We start from the raw sequence: 19,301 nt of genomic DNA, 5'->3' as shown, positions 1-19,301 counted from the left end.
TGGAAAAAATGGGTAAAGAAAATGTAATCCAGATATCTTAAATTTCAAAAGCACCACAGGTGTAAATTAAATGCACATTTTAATAAATAAATCCAGAGCATTCTTTTCAAAGAGGTAAGAATGAAAGTGTCCATCGCAGGTGTTTAGTACAGTTTACCTTCATAAGTCAAATGTTACACAGTACGTCGTTTCAAGTATGCAGGTTAACTGCTTCATCAAATCTAAATTGTCTTATTTCCACAAGTTTTGCATTTGTCTGAAAGTTCTGACAACAAATGAGGAGTTGGCATAATCCATGTATGAATTATCATTTAAAGTCAAACCCATCTAGTAATCTTGAATAAAACCAATATGTTGTTAGATTTCATACGGTGGAACAACACTGTCCGTGTCTGAGATGCAGAGATTCATGCAGTGTCCATTTTCAGTTCTATAGGACATGCAGTATTTCCTCTAAACAATTTTTTTTACCAGTAAATCTTATTTTAATCAACATTTGGGATACGGTGTTCTTCAACACTTTCATACCAATGCTTCATGTTAAAATTCACGAGTGAAGCGAGCGCTCCACACGTGGTCGTCTGACGTTGTCCCGGTTCATTTCCTTTGAGGAGCGTCTCGTTACCAGACGTGCGCCGGCTCTTCGGCCTCGGCGGCCATGGCCAGCAGGATGGCCTTGGGCGTGTTCTCGAACAGCGCCGCTCTGTTCTGCGTTTGTCCCTTCTTGACCCAGTGGCCGTAGACCTTGAAGGCGCACGCGTCGATGAGCTTGCGGATGGGCTTCACGGCGTACGGGTCGCTCTTGATCACCTCCTTGGTGACGGGCTTGGCGCGCCGGTAGTTGCAGTAGATTCGCATCGTTGCGAGGACGGTGATGCAAATCACCTGGAAAGGAAACATTACGGCTGTCGGTGTACCGGACCCTCATCTTTACCAGTGAATCATATCTAAGACCCCATAACCAGCCATCCTTCACTCATTCTGCCTCATTAGGACTGTTTAATGACTTTCTTACCCTCTTAGTTCAAAACGAAATGAAAACTATATATAATATGACAATAAAATACAGTTACATCAATATATGAAATATAGTCTCTGCATTTAACCCTTCCTTAGTTATTATGGAGCAGTGGGTTTTGTTAGTAACCATTCTTAAACACCGTTTGGGGTTTTTTGTCCATCTTTACAGACAATGTAGTTTTCTTTCAATTCGGTGCACAAAAAAAATTTACCAACGGACACTAAAAATGTGTTTATAATAAACTCAATGATTAAATAAGGCATTAGGAAAGGTCGAATCACGTGAGTAAATATATAAGAGTGAAATAAATTGTAAAATAATCTTTGAAAGACATTTATTTACTTATTGTGAGACGCTTTGGATAAAAAAAGAAGCTAAATGACATTTAATGTAATAATTTACTCTAATGAAAAGTTTCTGTATGCAAATTATGACTCGGGACGGCTTGAGATCAAAGTGAACACTCCTTCTCGTATGTGATAATCAAAGTTTCCAATCGTGTGGTGTTAGTGTGAAATAAACCTAAACATTTATGTTTTACACGCCGTCTGTGTGTTAATTTAATGCATGCGTCTTATTTTTTTGTACGCCTCCTTACCTTGAACCTCCTGATTGGAGTGAACTGCCGCACCTCGTTCACCACATACTGAGAAAAGAAGGCGTGGTTGAGGACCTCGGTCGCCGTGTATCGCTGCGTCGGGTCCACCACCAGCATCCGGGAGATCTAAAGAGACCGCACCGAGGAGTTTTTATCTATTCTTCTCGTCATAAAAAATAAAAAAAACGTGTAGCAAAACCCAACTAGCGGCCGTAGAGACGAGGAGGCTACCAGATCTTTCACGGTGTCGGAGCGGTCCTCCCACTCCGGAGACGAGAAGTCGTAGCTGCCCGCCAAGATCATACGCAGCATCATCATCTGTTTCCTGTGCCAGAAGGGCGGCGAGCCGGCGAGCAGCGTGTACATGATGACCCCTGAACTCCATCTGCAGGCCGAAAAACGAACCGGGAGCAAATCAAGCTTCAAGTCTACCTTCATTATCCTGACAATAACCTGGAAAGCGTGCGAGCCAGGTCACGGGATCACAGGAGATCTGCCGTGTCGCTCACATGTCCACCGCGGTGCCGTATCCCGCGTGCCCGGCGTCCATGGAGCACTCGATGATCTCAGGAGCGAGGTAGCCGGGGGTCCCGCACACCTCTGCGTCACAATAAGGCATCAAATTCGTGAACTTTTACCAAAAAAATGTCCCATTGACAAAAAAAAGTTGACCAAAACCACAAAAGGAGTGTAAAAAAAAAATAAGAGATTTACTGTTAATCTGATGGTTGATCATCACGTACATACGGGACATTTGACCTCTGGATCCAACCCTTCCCCAAGAGCAGCCTTGTGATTGGAGGAAGCCCCACTCTAAGCCCTGAGCCACATCACACTTATACTCCAGAAGAAGTGCTATGGAACTTACCCTTTGTAAACTACTTAAACAAAGTGCATTGGCTCCTCTGTTGAAGAGTATTTAAAGTAGCAGGATAATCTCAGAGATTACAAAGTGCTTTGCAAGAGGGAACAAAAAGGAAACCGACAACATGTGCAGTCAATGTGTCTCTAAAACATCAATGCAAGAGCTTCTCAGTCAACCATGAGCCATAAAAGCTTATTAATAATAATAGTAATAATAATAAATATAGTAATAATAATAAATATAATAATAATAATAATAATAATAATGTTGTCTTTTCTGTAATTCCTTCTCCAAGCAAAAGGAGTTTAAAAAAATCATTAAATCACATTATGACTTTTACTTTTTAACCCCACTCAAACAAGCCGACTTGAGTACAGGTGTCTTCTGTCTCGGTAGAACATCACTGAGCACGACACCTTTTAGAAATGTTGAACATGATCCGCCAGTTTGCATTCAGACGTTCATTTTGTCGGCAACTTCCAGATTAAGTGTCGCCGGGTTTCCTGTAAATCGACAGAATTAATCCGATTTTACCCACCGAACAATATTATTTGAGGATGCACGGTTCCGTGACGGGACATTTGACTCTCTGCTCATAACGATCCGATGATCTCGGGAGTCTCATTGGAAAGGTCAGTGTCCTCCGAGTGTCCCGTTGCCTCTTAACCTTTGGAAGAACAGCTCGGAGAGATGTGATGCAACCGGACCCTGAGCCGACCTCCACCAGCTGCTGCTGCAGCACCGAAGCTTTTAAACATAGTAACTGTCATAAAAACAAATACACCACCGCTCAGAAGTTTGGGGTCACCCAGACAATTTGGTGTTATTTGAAAACTCACTTTCATTTTATCAAATTAATCGCAAAATGAATGTAAAATATAGTCAAGATATTGTTAGGTTGTAATAGTTTATTTTGATAACATCTGCAGAGGTCTTATCTTTTAAATTAATACATATAGAAAGATATTATAATAGAAAATATTAGGGAGAATATTGATATTGTTATTAATGTATTATGAAGCATAGGGGTAATGTTGACTATGCAAATGTAAATGGCAAGAATTAATGTATATTGCACGAGGCCGGTTGAATTCCGTGAAGTGACTTACAAAAACAAGACTGTTATTGTGAAAGTGACTTTTATGCGGACAACAACAAGACGGGACTCTTATTGTGAAAATACTTGTTTAGCGACTTGACCGGAAGTGACGTTTTGACCGGGGCCAGGGACATTGAGTATAAAACTCCGTGGATTAGAGAAATCGGGTCTCTTCCACAGGTATTCTTGACGCCGGAAGGAGGGCGGAGGAGCCGATGAAGATCACGATCGTGAGGCCTTGAATGTTTGTTTTACACTTCCTGCCATTAAATGTTGATAACTTAATTCACGCGCGTCCGGGAGCCTGTTTTCCATCATCTGCGAAGTGCCCAGTTTCAGAACTACTTTACAATATTGACAAGGTTAGTAATAATGATTTTTATTGTAAATATTAATGTTCTTCAAACTTGTGGCTCAAAGGATGGCCAGTTTTATAGCTTCTCTCACCAGCATAACTGTTTTCAGCTGCGCTCACATAAAAAGGGTTTTCAAGGGTTTTCTACCCCTCCGTGAAAAATAAGGACTTTCTAAGTGACCCCAAACATATTGTATATCCGAGTACACCGGTGGGAATTTCTGCTCTGAATATTTTACTGTTAACGATTTTTGGGTGACTTGGACGACCTGAATGTAAACGTGTCAGTTATGGAAAGGACCTGAATTGTATTCAGATACATTTGATGAACATAATGTCCGCTGGTTGGTTTCCGTGTCGCTGACCTTTGAGCCTCTGTCCCGGCTTGGTTTGCACGGCAAAGCCGAAGTCGGTGAGTTTGATGTTCATCCGGTCGTCCAACAGGATGTTCTCGGGCTTCAGGTCCCGGTGGACGATGTTCTGGCCGTGCAGAAACTGGACCACCTTCATCAGAGGACGCATGATGTTCCTAAAAACCGACAAAACAACCAAACCCGACCAGAATCAGGACAATTCATCTTGTTTTTTTAAGTCTTGAGTGGATAGTTTAACACTCTCACTCACCGGGTTTCCTTCTCACTCAGAGTAACTTTCTCCGTGAGGTAGTCGAAAAGTTCACCTCTCCTCATCCTGCGGGGGAAAAAAAACATTTTAAAAAGCTGCTTGCTCGAATTTCGGTTTAAAACTCAAATCGACTAAAAACTCGCCACTCACAGGTCAAAAACCAGGAAGAAGAAGGCGTGGGACTCGTAGCAGTCTTTGAGCTGAACTGGAGAGGAGAGACATTTGAGGTACACTCAGGATTTCATGGACAGCTGACCACAGCTGACCTCTATTTGGGCTTTCTGAGACCTTTGATTGTAGATTCAGGTTTAACTAAAAGCTGCTGATGCACACACTCTGTCTTAATCGCCGGGGCCTTACTGATGTCGTCTTGTCCGCAGACTTTCTTCAGGATGTCGATCTCCTTCACCGTCGCCGCTCTGATCTCCTCGATCTCCCGCGGCGTCATCTTGTCCGAGGGGGTGATGTCGATGATCTTCACCGCGTACTCCCTGGACGTCCTCTTGTGGATGCAGCGGCACACCACGCTGCTCACGCCCCTGAGGACGAGGACGAAAAGACGTCGGCTGCCGCTTTGGGGTGATGACCGTCGGGTGCCGTTGCTCCTCCATACGACTGGAACGCTACCTGTGGAAGAGCTGCCTCACCTTGAAGGGCATTACTGTCCTTTCCTCATGGTCATTTATATTTATGAAGACCTTTTAGAGCTCAGGCGTCATTTTACGTGGCCCCCCGACGGCTTGAAAGACACACGATCCCCTTTTCCGTCAAGAAATTTAAAGAAAAATATCCCGTGCTTTTATTTTGAAGGTTTCAAATGAAATGGATTTATGTTGTAATGGTTGAGAAATGTTCTTATGTTACAATATTTCTACACTCAAATAAAAAATAATCAAATGCAAAAAGGGTTATTTAACAATATAATTTGGAGTAGTTTATACGTTTGATATGTTTCAGTTACAACCCTTTGATGCCGATATTAATACTGTTAATATTAATCTGAATTATTGAATTGGACCGTCATGTCCAGGTCCCTTTAAACCTCAGAATAAACAGCACGCAGCAGCTGAAGTATGTGCCGATAAGTATTATGTCTGCCTCTCGAAGGTTAGCCACTCCGCCTCACCCAAAGCAACACACACACACACACACACACAATGAGAGAGGGGGACGAGGGCCCCCCTCCTGTGAGAAAGGAGCAGACGAGCAGATCCGAGGTCAGGACGACCTCACGGAATGTGGGTGCTGGAAGAGACGGACTTGTTTTGGGAAAGGCAGTCGTTTTGGGTTCTGACCTGAGCTGACCGGGAAGGACTCCCGCTGTGATTGCCGCCGCATCGAGCTTGTGTTTTACACGCGTGATCAGAGAATAAATCCTCCCGTTGGAAAGGAGGGAACGAGAGAAGGTCGTTGGCTGAATTATGACTTTACCAGACGTCCAATTTTTGGAAAAAACGCCACAACACCCCTGGTGTAGAGGAACCAAACTGACTCCCCTCCCCCCTCCCCCGTTTGTGACCTTGTGACCTGCATGTTTCGAAAGAAAGTGCTATTATGTCATCTCACAGGGTGCCACTGCCATCCAGTCAGGACACTCAACCTTTTGTCCAAAAACACCCTGGAGTTCATGAATGCAGGGCGGGGTGGGGGGGGGGGGGAGGGGGCATTATGTAACAGCACCCACCGTCAGGCGGTGAATGACGATGAGAGAGAAGAAGAAGCAAAAATCTCTGGCACTGCAGGCATTTCTCTCTACAGGGACTTCTTGGAAACTTCGAACAATCAAATAAACAACACTAACAAGTGGAGCTGCTGGAGAGTTTAACATGTCGGGGGGGAAATATGCTTCTTCTTCATCTTCTTCTTCCTTTTCTCTGCTCCTGGTTAATTAAAGTAGTTATGAACATACAGTACCTTCCCAGAATCTCCTTGGTCTCGTACTTGTCGTAGAACTCCTGGGCTCCCACCGGGTCGGGGACCTCCTCCTCTCGGGTCATGGTGGACGTGACGCCGGTTCGACCACCGCAGGTCCTCTCTCAGCTCACAGCAGTCTGACGGAGACACTCCTTTATTAATCGAGCATCGGGGGGGGGGGGTATTGTTATTTAAATTGTTTAAAGTTTTATGCAAAAATGCCAAACATGTGCTCCTTTCTTTTTTACTTTTATATTTTGGGAGGTTGGGACTACTGGTTGGATCATGTATCCATGGCCTTTTTAAAATGTAATTAATGATTAATTGAGATAATAAATGGCGAATGATTGGTCACATAAAACTAATCATAAAATGGCAGATTTACTGCAACGATACATCACGTTTTATAAATCCATCACATCATTTGTAACATCTTGATATACAAACTAAGTCCTAATTATCCATGTAAACATATATAGTGCTGTAGAAAATTATTAATTTCTTCTGTGATGCAGTGGAGAAGGAGGGAGAATAAATGGAATTACTGAAACATATATATATACATATATATATGACTGGTTAACGACTTATTTCATGCACATTTTACTCTTTTAATAAAATTAAAAGGTTTGCGATGCTTTATGATTACGTCACCTGGTTCAGATGGACGCCTTCATTCATACGCCGGGGGAACGGCAGTTGGTGTTTGAACTACCGGCTCACTGGTGTTGCGTAACAGTAATATCAATAACTAATATGAATGTAACCAAGTGTTCTGGGTTCCTGTGCGAGGTGCACGTAAACAAAGTATGTAGATCAGACACGTCGTTCAGCCCACTCTTTATTTATTTATTCCCCCATGTCGCTATATCTTTCCTCTCTACGGCAACCCCGAAGGGACATGTCATCTCCACTACCAAAACACATGAGACCGCGATAAGTGCATTAACCGACTCGAGGTGCCGCTATGTGTGGGAACAACGTCCTCTGCCATTATTTGACCTTCTGCAGGCTGCAGCAATAAACACATTAAAAAGACGCAGCGGGGGGTCGGGGGTCTCTCACCTCGTTCGCCTCAGTCCCGGTTAGTACGGTTATCCATCACGAGCAAGGCAGCAAAGGACGGACGAAGAGCTCCGGGTCAAACCCCGGTGCTGTCGCGGCGGTGCGGGGACGCCGCCATTGCACACGGAAAATGGAAAAAAAGAGCTTTCAATGTCAAGAGGCCGAAAATAATTAAATGCTTCCTCCTCCTCCGCAGCACTCTGAACGCGTGTGTGCACACACACCAACACACACGGTGGACACATGGAATAGCAGCGTGTCGCTGCTGCTCTCGCCGTGAGGGCTCGCGCACCTCGTGCACGTGCATTCAATTCAGAGTGACGAGACAGGTGCCCCGGCCACCTCTAATTAAAGAAAAGTTAACGTAAAAATAGAAACTTTTCTTATAAAGTCCAGTGTAACATTAAACAGGCAGTGAAATAGATTAAAAAGACTCGCTCTGCTTTTATGATGGAAGGGCTTTATTGTTTTTGAAATCTTAAAAACATGTTGCCGACGTCAACAATCCAGAGGACATTTGGAAACATGCGCAGTTCAATTTAAATTAAAAAGCAACTCAAGCTTACGGAAAAATCACCGGTGACTACTCAAATCAACACGCAGCAAAATATATATAAACTATTTTTACGACTATTATTACAAACTCTGTAGAGCAATGTCCTGAGAATGAACACAAAGATGCCTTCTAGTGATAGTCAGCTGTCAACATTAAGCATGTTTATTTATTTTATTGGAGGTTATAACACTTCATCCAGCTTGGTGGCTCATTACAGTTTGTGTGCGCTCTTCATTCTCCAGGTGTGTCTCCGTCTTATGACATACCTGTGGAGAAAAGAAAATTGGAGAGAATTCGACAAGTTTTCCTACTTCTAATAAAAAATGGTATAATCCTATAATAGAAGCGTTATGCAACTCATTTAGAAAGCCTTGACATCTCCGCCTCCTCGTGGCCACATGGTGTATTGCAACAAATTACATAAGACCCATGATGGGATAATGCAAAGTCACGTGGCTATGACGTCCCAATGACTCAGTGCTCATGCAAATCCTCCTTTTTTTGGGAGCGTTAACACAAATGTATAAAGAACAGCAGGACTAAAGAGACAATGTATAAATCTGTTAAAATACAAGAGTGTGTGAATTAAAAACTATAAACTACCATTTACATGAGTGGTGCACTGTTGAAAGCTATACATGTGTATTCATGTGGAATCTTTTTACTCACCATTAGAGAACTTGCACTGTTTCAGCACCTCGCTGAAGCCCTCGCAGAGCTTGTAGTCGCTCTGGCTTTGGGCGCACTCGATGAACTGTTTGAGCTCATAGGAGCAGCCCTGCTGCTGCTGAGGGGGCTGCTCCTGGTACATGGACTGCGGCTGCTGCTGGTACGGCTCCTAAAAAAGACACAAGGAAGATGATGGGGATCCGTCATACATCCATTGTAGGCGTTGTCATTTGCATCATTTATTTCAGAAGATATCTTCGTGCTAATGCTATTAGAAAAAAAATACCACATGTATCCATACAATAGTTAATTGGATAAACCAAGGTGAAGGTGAGAGTATGATGATGTACATGGCTCACAGTAATCCAACCCACAAAAAACACCCGTTTACGTACCTACCTCCCACAGGAAAAGACACACTAATCTGCCCCCGGGGCTATTTCAGTCTTATGACTTGGTAAACGCCGGTTTATTTACCTGGTATGTGACATCAGGCTGGGCAGGCTCCGAGGATCCTCCTCCGGTCATAGCGTGGCCGAGGGTGTGTCCGACCGCAGAGCCCACCGCCACGCCAGCGGCCGTAGTCGCCATTTGGGCAAACATGCCGGGCTGCTTGGGTGCTGCGGCCGGAGCAGCCAGAGCAGATGGAGGAGCGTGCATTGGAGCCGGGGCATAGGAGGGACGGGGTGCAGCCCTGGCCATGGGTGGGGGTGATTGGGCCCTGCAATAAAGAGAAAGTCGTTTAAAATACAGGGTCCAAAACACTGTCAACAACTGGCACAAGTGCTGGTTTCAAATTAGTTTTGAATTAATGACAAAAACATCAACTCTCGAGAAAAGAGGATCTCACCAAGGCTGAAGTTGACGATGGAAAACCCCCAGGATAAAAATTATATTCATATATAAAACAGGAAGACACGTAGTCACATACAGATCTTATACAAAAAGCTATTTACCGTGTGCAATAGAGAGAGAAAAGTAGTATAACATATCAGTGTTGTCACTGTATGTGGGACTGACATACGGTGTCACCTGAGGTCATTGACAGTGGAGCAAAGGCCTAGTATCTAGTGTCCTGAGCTTTTATCGAAACTAGATGTGGCTGACGTCATCCGAAAATAAACGTGACGTAGATATCACGACAAACAATTTTAGGACATTCGGTGTTGATGTGTGACGCATTCAGAAAACACAGACCAGGATAATGTTAAGAGTTTTAAATTGTTTATGAATTAAAGTCCCAAAATAGTACCAAACAGCTGACGTTGATCTCCGTTTGATGTAAATCCACACAGTTTAAACCCGTTTTATTGTGACACTGTGACGTCACATTACCGGCAACATCGCCATGATGTAGATTTTACATTTTAACCTTTCACACTGTAACCTTCACTACTTAGTCAATGACCCGGTAGAAAAGGAAGACATTAAGATGTTTAAACATTATTAACGTGTCAAGTTAGTTCTAGCTACTCGCTAATCTAATAACGAGCTAACGCGTGACACGTTAACCGTTACGCGAGATTTGTGAGCCGACATAAGTGATTCAACACTCGTTACCTGGCAGGAGGCGCCATCCTGGACGACCGGCTTCTGTTTCCTCTCGGCATTTTGTGAATTCTTGGTAATATTTCTGAGTTATAAACGGGACGCAGATCCGCAGGCTACTTTATAATGTCGACCTTTATCTAATCCGGAAGTTAATGCGTTACATCATTTTTCTGTGGGATAACTTCCGGTGTTATGTCGGGCGGCGCTTCCCTCGAAGCTAAACCCTCCCGCCGAGGGGGGGCGCTGTCACTTTAAGAGGGGAACACCATTCGACTCGGGAACCAACTACGACGTAACACCTGTATGAAAAAAAACTAAAGGAACGAAACATTGGGATACTGAATGTGTTTAACCGTAACAAAGAAAAAGAGAAGAAAAAAAAATACATTAATAAATATATATATATTAAAACCGTAATGGTTAATATTTAAATATGTATTTTAATATTGTTTTGAATAATGAACAATATTATTAGGAAATGTAAACATAAGCTGCTTTTCATAATAGTGTTTTAAATTAGATCCTTATTTATTCAACAGGTATTTAAATTGTGATCTGTATATTGAATATTACGTTTTGAAAAGTATGTAGTTTACACTGTACGTCATATGCCTTCTTTAAATTTAAAATCATCCATTTACAAGCATGCCTTCTGTGAATCATTCACTTAATTATCGTTTAATTGTTGCCCAAATTGCTGCAGTAATTTTTTTTTTAGCATTTCCAATAACAAATTAAGTAAAACCAAATAGCAATTCAGCTTGTTTCAACCTCAGGAGACTGGGATAATAAATACATATTAAAAATAACACATGATGTTCCACATTCCTAAACTGCAATGTCCCTATACAGACTAACACAAAAGATGAGACTCAGTTCCCAAATTATCTGCAAAATTATTATAGAGGCAGATTCAGCCAAACACAACTAAATATAGCTAAACCAATTTGCTCATATAAGAGAATATAATTTACATCAGTGAAATGTTCAACATAATAAATGGTAATTGAATATTTAGACAGTTGTTGCAAGGGTGTCTTAAGCAGAACAGCATTACACAACAATGCATTTCTTTGTTTCCTAGGTTTATTCTTCAGCAAAACAAACATACATATAAATGTGCAAAGTGCCAACTCATACAAAAACAGTGTTATTCCTTTAAAAGAGTAAAGTAATCATTTTCCCCAACAAAAATATCTGGTAAAATACCAGTACATTATAGCGATGAGAAGCAAAACAACGATAACATATGTAGCAATCCATCGACATGTATTATTTCAGAACACAAATTTCAATAAAGAAAAATTATCACTTATTTCTCAAATTAAGCAGTAAGAGAAAGACTCATTTCTCATTTTTCCCTTTCTTCTTCTTGTCAGCAAACCGATGTTGTTGATGTTGTCCACCTCCTCGTCCTGATCGGTTTCCTTTCGATCTTTGATTGCTCCACGCCGGCATAGGAGCCTCCAGCTCTCCTGGTCGCCCTCCTCTGTCTGGTACGCTGCCCATCAACATCTGGTGAGACCAGGGTAGGAAATGTACATATTTTTTAGGGGGTATTTTTTTCCGCTACTGACTGAAATTCAGGGGCATTACAAAATAAATTGGGGTCACTTTTTGAAACTTGTGAAATAACATTTAACGTTTTTTCAAAAATATTAAATATACTTATTTAGACTTACAGCATATGAGCAATTGTCATACAAATGGCAATAATAAGACTATTAGGCAATAATAAGACTATTAGGTAATAATAAGACAATTAGGCAGTAGTCTACAGATTCAAAGTATTTTCTTAGATTTTTTAAACAAAAAACAAACAGAAAATCAGAGAATTATGTTCAATTGTATTTTTATTTCTTTGTGGTTATTTATTGTTAAGACATTTTTTAAACAACTATTCGGAATTATAACTTATTTTTTAGTTTTTTTATTATATTTTTATTTATTTATTGATTTTTTGTGTGTACCTACCTATTACAGGTAATACAGATAGGACACACACAACAAAGAACAAAATGCTATTAAATTATCATAATTATTTGAGGAAATTATGGGGGCATTTTTTCCCCCTCTCCGAGTGACATCAGGTGCAAAATTAGATTATTAGTGGTTTTACCCTTGTGTATTTATGCCGCTGGGTGACACCAAATAGGAATTAAGGGGCCATCTGTATTTTGAGCTTACGGAGGTCTTCTTACAGAATCACAGGAACAGTTTTTATATCTATCGGTTCACAGTCGTACCTTGTAGACGGGGGTGCTTGTTCCAGCCCTGATGGGCTCCATGAGGAACTTATCCTCTCTGGCGGCAATCAGAAGAGAAGAGGACACTCGGGAGGAGCCGGAGAGGGAGGACAGAGGAGGCACCGAGGCCAGAGCTTCACTGCGCTCCTGTAAATACAACAATTTAAATAAAAATTATTGAACTGTGCCGTTTGTTGTAATCACGAATCTCAATAAACAAAATGATACACTTTGGTATGACCGCTCTTAAAAAGAGGGAGTTCCACCCACCTTTTGTTTTTCTCCCCACGCAAACGACTCGAGTGTCACCTGAAAGCGTTTGATCATCATTTGTCGCCGGCAGCGATAGTCCTCGGACAGAAGTTGATTGATCTTTTTAACTTGCACCTGAGAAGCAGAAAGGGGATAAAACCATAAAAATTAAAATAAAGAAGGTTTAAGGGCTCAAAGAGTTACACATGTGACGAAGAAGATCTGTGGAGGATCATGGGAAATGTATGACGGGTGGAATCTGAATGAAAGACATCTGTTTTCATATATTCCACCAGGCCTGCACCTGATAAGTCTCTACCTCCATGTTACATGGATTGTGGAGGTCTGGATCGTGGACTAGGCCTACTACTAATTATTCATACACCGTAATATTCATTGAATGTGTTTATGTAACTCTGTAACGCTTCATTCTGGTCACATGACATCTATTCTGTCCATCCTGGAGAGGGATCCTCCCCTGTTGCTCTCCTGAAGGTTTTTTCTTCTTTTTCTTGGGAGTTTTTCCTGATTCGATGTGAGGTCAAAGGTCAGGGATGTCGTATGTGTACGGATTGTAAAATCCTCTGAGGCACATTCCTAATTTGTGATATCGGGCTATATAAAATAAACTGAATTGAACATACCCACTGCTCCGAGCTGAGGCTGTTGTTGAGAAGCGGGTTTGTCATGTTTCCACACGGGAGACGAGTGAGCCTCGACTCCACCTGCAAAAAAAAATTAAATACATTTTTTTTTAAAGCATTTGGTACCTCTGTTCGTAGTCGTGACGTCTCTCAGTCTCTCTACGTCAAACTTACTTCACTTGAAACGTCTGTAAAATGTGAGGAGGCGTCCATGTCCAGGGCGTGCAGCAGCAGAATCCATTCCGCCTGCATCTCCGCCTTCCTCCTGTCTTTGGCGTCGTCATCTTCGTCTTCCTCACCGAACTCGGCCGGTTCACGGCTGCGGTCTCTCACTCGCTGCTCTTTTTCAGACTCGTCTCCCGTCGTTTTCTCCTCGGGATGCGAGTCCTTACGCCTCGTTATGTGAGCCGCTTGCAATTCTGCTACGAGGAACTCTAAAAAAAATATTGAACAAACAGTCAAAAAGAGACATATATTTCATAAATGTACGGCTGGCAAAAAGACTATCACCAGGAAATGGTTATCACAAGAAAGTCCTACTCTGAATACATGGATGGACGTTACAACATGGAGAAGATAACGGCATCTACAGGCCATATTGGGAACAATGGGCTACATACACAACACCTCATAGACCTGATTTTATTTTCATAAATTAATGGATGTACAATAGAGAATAGATCACTCCCTAGGTATACATTGTTTTCTTTGTGTTTTATCCTGTGTTTTACACTTCTTGCTCTAAATATGTGTGTCATTAAAATGAGCATCATCTAAAAATCTGCACATGCAAGGCAATTGTCTGAAAGACATCTGTAAATGTCTAATTGATGCCTACTTTAACTTTTTTTAACCCTTGTGTTGCCTTAGGGTCATTGACCCCGATCAAATTACACCCTCCCCCCGCTTTAGGATTAATTTGACCCCATTCAATGTTTAATGTCGGTGTTCTTTCGGTAGTCAACAAACAAACATAGAGTGCCTCACACTTAAACTTGGAAAACAATATTAATTCTAATAATGTTCTGGAGGTTTTAATTGCTGGCGTCAAATTGAACCCAAAGGGTAAAATATGTTAGTAAATATAAAGGTAACAGGAGGTGAAACATTGAATCGGGTCAAAATGACCCATAGGCGGGGGGAGGGTGTAATATTGATTCGGGTTAAAATGACCCTAAAGCAACACAAGGGTTAAAAGAAGGAAAAAAAGCTTGAACAATCTGTTGAAGAAGATGCATCCTTCATTATTATAACTTTAAATACAACTCATGGACCTAATATATTTTCTCACCGGTGACTTTGTTGAGAATGGAGGGCTCCAGCACCTCTGACGTCAACACAGTGAGGGGAGACAACATGTTTGACAGCAGGGTCCTCAACTCCCTCACCAGCAAGACGTCACTTGTTCTGCTCGAGTCTAAAAAAAAGAGAAGAAAGATAAGGTTGATATATCAGAAATTAGGTATATGGTTTATATAACAGGAAATAAATATAAATATTTTTTAATTACAACAAGTTATATATAAATATATATATATTACTTTTTGTAATAAATTAAAAATATATATATTACTTTTTGTAATATGTATATTTATATATATATATATTACTTTTTGTAATATATATATATATATATATATATTACCTTTTGTAATATATAAATATATATATATTACTTTTTGTAATAAATAAAAAAAACTATATATATATATTACCTTTTGTAATATATAAATATATATATTACTTTTTGTAATATGTATATATATATATATATATATATATATATATATTACAAAAAGTATAAACACCTTGTAGCTCCGGACGAAGAGCCGTGAGCTGGGTGGTCAGCCAGGTGAGCAGCGGGCAGGGGAGCTCATCACACCGACACCGCGAGAGGCACGCGCTGCCCGGGTACCTGAGCCGGAAGTTAAGACGACAGGTGACGTTAAGCTGCTTCGCGTTGGTCCTAATAAGACTAGGAGAGGCCAGAATATCGATACACAATTACACATTTAACAAGAGATTGGAGTGTTTATCGATAAAGTTAGTTAACTTGTATCAAACTGTCCTAAACGAGAGCTTGTAATAAGTTTCTGTAACACACGAAGTTGACGTTAGGGGACTACGCAGTAAACACGGAAGCAGTTACTCACCCTAAATCTTTGAGAGCTGAAACTGTCCCTGAGCTCCTCGCCATTGTCACTATTTAAATGTAAAACAATGTATATAAATCTGTTAAGGTTAAGTCAGTTCTTCCCAACACAAAGTTCACGCGTGTTTATAATGGTGCTTCCTCTTTTTATTTTATTTTATCGTTTGATGTATAGAGTGAAAGGTCACGTACCGCCACCTGGTGGCCGGAGTGTGTAGTGCTTTCTATAATCATTAAATAAAATAATGTTATTCATGCAACAACGATCTTTAAAAAATAAAAAGAAGTACAAAGCAAATCATTTTTATAACTGAATAGCAAAACTAAAAAAGTTTTTAAAAAAAGATTAATTTAAATCAAATTGTAAACAACAAACTAAAACATGTATACAAATAAAATAAATGTAATAATGATGATAAAAGTAATAATAATAAAAACAACATCAATATTACTCTTAGTCATACACTTTAATTTCAATAAAAAAATATTCAGTCACAGTTTCTATACTTTTCCTAACACGGCAATCAGTGTTGTGTTTACATTAGTGTCCACCAGGGGGCGCTAGAGGTCCGTGGTGGTCTGCTGGAGGATATCAACTAACAACTAATAATATAATAACACATTGGCGTTACAACCGGCCTTCAAATATACAGTACTGCAGTGCAATATTGAGGTACTTGTACTACATGTGTATTTCCATTAAATACTACTTAATACTTCGAAGCCACCACATTTCAGAGTAAATATTGTACTTTGTACTTTACTTTATAAGTAAGTAAGTTTACTTTATTTGCTTTAGAGTGTTAGTTAAAACTGAAAAGACACAATGAAGCACTGAATAAAGTTGTTTAGCTTCACCTAAACCAAAATCGAAATGCAGTTCACATGTTAATGCTTCAGTGAAAATGTATAGTATCTAATATATTAGGAGCTATTCTGCATCATGGTTTAAGGTTTTAAGGTTTAAGGTTTTTTATTTGCCATCTGTGCCTAGACCAGCAGTCCAGACACATCGGAATTATTTTTGCAGGGTTCTCCGAGTCAAGAGGTACAAAACAACACACTATAATAACAGTAACAGTAACAATAATAGAAATATGAAACATATCTCAAAAAACACCGTACAAAAAACACACTGTACATAGTGTGGTAATGTGTATGTATGCAATATTTACAGTATAAACAGTAATAAGTATGTAAGTAGGCTAGTGCTGTACCTGGCTTGTAAAAGGAAAGAAGGAGGGGGAGGGGACAGTGATATGGGGATATTGCACATGTTCAGATGTTGGGGGAAGGTTGTGTGGGGCTATTGCACTGATTGTAGTGTTGCACATTTTTCACAGTTTCAAGGAGTGCCTCTTTCTCAGTAGCTGTGTTGTGGTGTATTTATATACATGATACATTATGAAACAATACCATCTTATCCTTTGTGTTCATCTAAAATGTAACCACTGCTCGCTGTATATTTATATATGAAATGAGTAGTAAAAAACCCAATATATTTCTCCCAAGCATGGATCTATTGACATCAGACTCCAATGCTCTGGTCATTAAATGATGGGGATATTATTTACTGGAGGTGATCTTAGAAAATCATTATATATATATAATGTCACTCGCCTGGCTCAGCTACATTCTTCTCTTCATCTTCATTATGACTACAGGCGCACACTCGGCACACTCAGCACTCTCAACACCATCACAGGTGTTGCTGATGCAGGCAGTGCAGCTAATGTTTACCTCAGTATATATATATAAATCTATATATATCCACATCAACCACGCTTTTATGGTTCTGCTTTTATATAGCTGTGGGTCAATTTCTTCTTCACAGCTTTCCCAGTAGAAAACCTTAAACTTAAGCGGTGGCATCACTGAGTCCTCTGTGGTCTGACTCAGCAGAAGAAGAGTTCATCTTCATCGATGGTGGAACAAGTTTATATTCAGCTTTGGCCTAATTCCTCTGACATGTGACTCAGGCAGACACAAACACGCGTGCTGCTCCATTAGCTTCGTCTGTCCCCGCTCCGCATCGTGCACAGCTTGACCACACGTGTCACACTTGTGGCAGCCCCCTCCAGCAGCAGCCTGTAAACTGAACAGGAACAATGGCGACCGTGGCGGTGTGTGTGTGTGTGTGTGTGTTTGTGTGTGTGTGCGTCTACATCGAGCCTCCTATACGTCTTGCTCGGCTCCTGCTGGCCATATGCACAGAAGCTGTGCCGCCCCTCCACAACAAAAGCCTCGCCATGCGTCAGGATGCGGCGTCTTTTATTCCCTCGACACTGCCCTCTGCTCCATGAAAAGCTTGCAGGGTGTTGACCTTTGACCTCCTGGCAAGCAGCCAGACAAAGCAGATGGGACCGCCCCCCCCCCCCCCTCACCCCCTCGGTGGACTTGTTGAGCCCTCCTGAGGTGGATGGATGAATGAAACAGTGATTCCCTAACAGTGCTAATGACTGCCATACTAGAAAATGGGGAAAAAACAATCCCAAACATGTTTTGTTTATATGTGCAGTGGCGATCTATGGAAGACTCAAAATGTCTTAAGTATAAATATATAAATGCATGAATAAATATAATAAATAAATATATATATACAGGACTCTCAGAAAATTAGAATATTGTGATAAAGTTCTTTATTTTCTGTAATGCAATTAAAAAAACAAAAATGTCATGCATTCTGGATTCATTACAAATCAACTGAAATATTGCAAGCCTTTTATTCTTTTAATATTGCTGATTATGGCTTACAGCTTAAGAAAACTCTAAAATCCTATCTCATAAAATTTTAATATTTCCTCAGACCAAGTTAAAAAAAAAGATTTATAACAGCTGAGTGTTTGTCAAGGCTCAGGAAACCCTTGCAGGTGTTTCGAGTTAATTAGACAATTCAAGTGATTTGTTTAATACCCTACTAGTATACTTTTTCATGATATTCTAATATTTAGAGATAGGATATTTGAGTTTTCTTAAGCTGTAAACCATAATCAGCAATAAATCAGAATAAAAGGCTTGCAATATTTCAGTTGATTTGTAATGAATCCAGAATGCATGACATTTTTGTTTTTTTAATTGCATTACAGAAAATAAAGAACTTCATCACAATATTCTAATTTTCTGAGACAGTCCTGTATATATAAATGCTTAAATAAATGTATAAATAAATGCATGAATAAATATAATAAATAAATACAAGAATAAATGCTTGAATAAATAAATACAAGAATAAATAAATAAATGCTTAAATAAATGTATAAATAAATACAGGAATACATAAATATAAGTTATACCTAAACAGGACATCATTAAATAAATCTATTTCTACAATTCTGTATTTCTTAATTTATTTATACGTGACATTTATGTGTCCTTATATGCAAATGAGCATACAAATAATCATGCAGACAAATAAAAAAATTAAATAAAAATATAAAATATATCTTATTGACAAGTTTTATTGGGGGTAATTTGCACATTGATTGAGGGTTGATTAGGAGGTGGTGGTGGGAAATTGTATTACACAATATTTATATATCGTTATGTGATACATTTTCTGTAAAATCCATTTAGAAACTGTTTATGTATAAAATTATTAAAGTCTTATCCTGCTAAATAGTTACAGACAGGTTATTGCATAACTAAATATCCAATATTAACACAAATCAGTTACACTCTCTCTCAGTGGAG

At 40.0% G+C, this 19,301-nt stretch overlaps 3 protein-coding genes across 3 annotated transcripts; all 3 read right to left on the bottom strand.

The window, feature by feature from the left end:
• Nucleotides 1-60: 60 nt before the first annotated feature.
• phkg1a (phosphorylase kinase, gamma 1a (muscle)) lies at nucleotides 61-7,895 on the bottom strand. The gene is made up of 10 exons (XM_056441582.1): nucleotides 7,542-7,895; nucleotides 6,477-6,613; nucleotides 4,923-5,101; nucleotides 4,713-4,767; nucleotides 4,563-4,628; nucleotides 4,304-4,467; nucleotides 2,129-2,219; nucleotides 1,851-2,004; nucleotides 1,620-1,745; nucleotides 61-885 (listed from the first exon to the last, which is right to left on the bottom strand). The coding sequence occupies exons 2-10, from the start codon at nucleotides 6,557-6,559 to the stop codon at nucleotides 622-624; spliced, it is 1,182 nt and encodes a 393-aa protein (XP_056297557.1). The 5' UTR covers nucleotides 6,560-6,613; nucleotides 7,542-7,895; the 3' UTR covers nucleotides 61-621.
• Nucleotides 7,896-8,230: 335 nt separating this feature from the next.
• Nucleotides 8,231-10,464, bottom strand: chchd2 (coiled-coil-helix-coiled-coil-helix domain containing 2). The gene is made up of 4 exons (XM_056441600.1): nucleotides 10,327-10,464; nucleotides 9,244-9,487; nucleotides 8,767-8,935; nucleotides 8,231-8,363 (listed from the first exon to the last, which is right to left on the bottom strand). The coding sequence occupies exons 1-4, from the start codon at nucleotides 10,374-10,376 to the stop codon at nucleotides 8,353-8,355; spliced, it is 474 nt and encodes a 157-aa protein (XP_056297575.1). The 5' UTR covers nucleotides 10,377-10,464; the 3' UTR covers nucleotides 8,231-8,352.
• A 921-nt stretch (nucleotides 10,465-11,385) lies between these two features.
• Nucleotides 11,386-15,748, bottom strand: im:7138535 (uncharacterized protein LOC797998 homolog). The gene is made up of 8 exons (XM_056441583.1): nucleotides 15,613-15,748; nucleotides 15,268-15,374; nucleotides 14,751-14,876; nucleotides 13,634-13,893; nucleotides 13,460-13,540; nucleotides 12,834-12,950; nucleotides 12,564-12,710; nucleotides 11,386-11,832 (listed from the first exon to the last, which is right to left on the bottom strand). The coding sequence occupies exons 1-8, from the start codon at nucleotides 15,654-15,656 to the stop codon at nucleotides 11,662-11,664; spliced, it is 1,053 nt and encodes a 350-aa protein (XP_056297558.1). The 5' UTR covers nucleotides 15,657-15,748; the 3' UTR covers nucleotides 11,386-11,661.
• Between the last annotated feature and the right edge of the window lie 3,553 nt (nucleotides 15,749-19,301).

The sequence above is a fragment of the Pseudoliparis swirei genome, chromosome 20 (genome assembly GCF_029220125.1).
Source record: "Pseudoliparis swirei isolate HS2019 ecotype Mariana Trench chromosome 20, NWPU_hadal_v1, whole genome shotgun sequence".
Classification (NCBI taxonomy): domain Eukaryota; kingdom Metazoa; phylum Chordata; class Actinopteri; order Perciformes; family Liparidae; genus Pseudoliparis; species Pseudoliparis swirei.
The sequence above is the reverse complement of the archived record's forward strand: the minus strand, read 5'-3'. Positions and strand labels throughout refer to the sequence as shown.

Bases quoted from the DNA above. Each gene is read 5' to 3' on its own strand.
- phkg1a (XM_056441582.1), bottom strand. From the start codon at position 6,559: ATGACCCGAGAGGAGGAGGTCCCCGACCCGGTGGGAGCCCAGGAGTTC. The intron at 5,102-6,476 runs GTACTGTATGTT...CCTCGTCCTCAG, and splicing joins ACCAAGGAGATTCTGGGAAG to GGGCGTGAGCAGCGTGGTGT. The intron at 886-1,619 runs GTAAGGAGGCGT...TTTCCTTTCCAG, and splicing joins CTCCAATCAGGAGGTTCAAG to GTGATTTGCATCACCGTCCT.
- im:7138535 (XM_056441583.1), bottom strand. From the start codon at position 15,656: ATGGCGAGGAGCTCAGGGACAGTTTCAGCTCTCAAAGATTTAGG. The intron at 14,877-15,267 runs GTGTTTATACTT...TCTTTTTTTTAG, and splicing joins TCTTCGTCCGGAGCTACAAG to ACTCGAGCAGAACAAGTGAC. The intron at 12,951-13,459 runs GTATGTTCAATT...TCTGCTTCTCAG, and splicing joins GCCTCAGCTCGGAGCAGTGG to GTGCAAGTTAAAAAGATCAA.
- chchd2 (XM_056441600.1), bottom strand. From the start codon at position 10,376: ATGCCGAGAGGAAACAGAAGCCGGTCGTCCAGGATGGCGCCTCCTGCC. The intron at 9,488-10,326 runs GTAACGAGTGTT...TCTTTATTGCAG, and splicing joins AGGATGGCGCCTCCTGCCAG to GGCCCAATCACCCCCACCCA. The intron at 8,936-9,243 runs GTAAATAAACCG...TGTCTTTTTTAG, and splicing joins AGCCTGATGTCACATACCAG to GAGCCGTACCAGCAGCAGCC.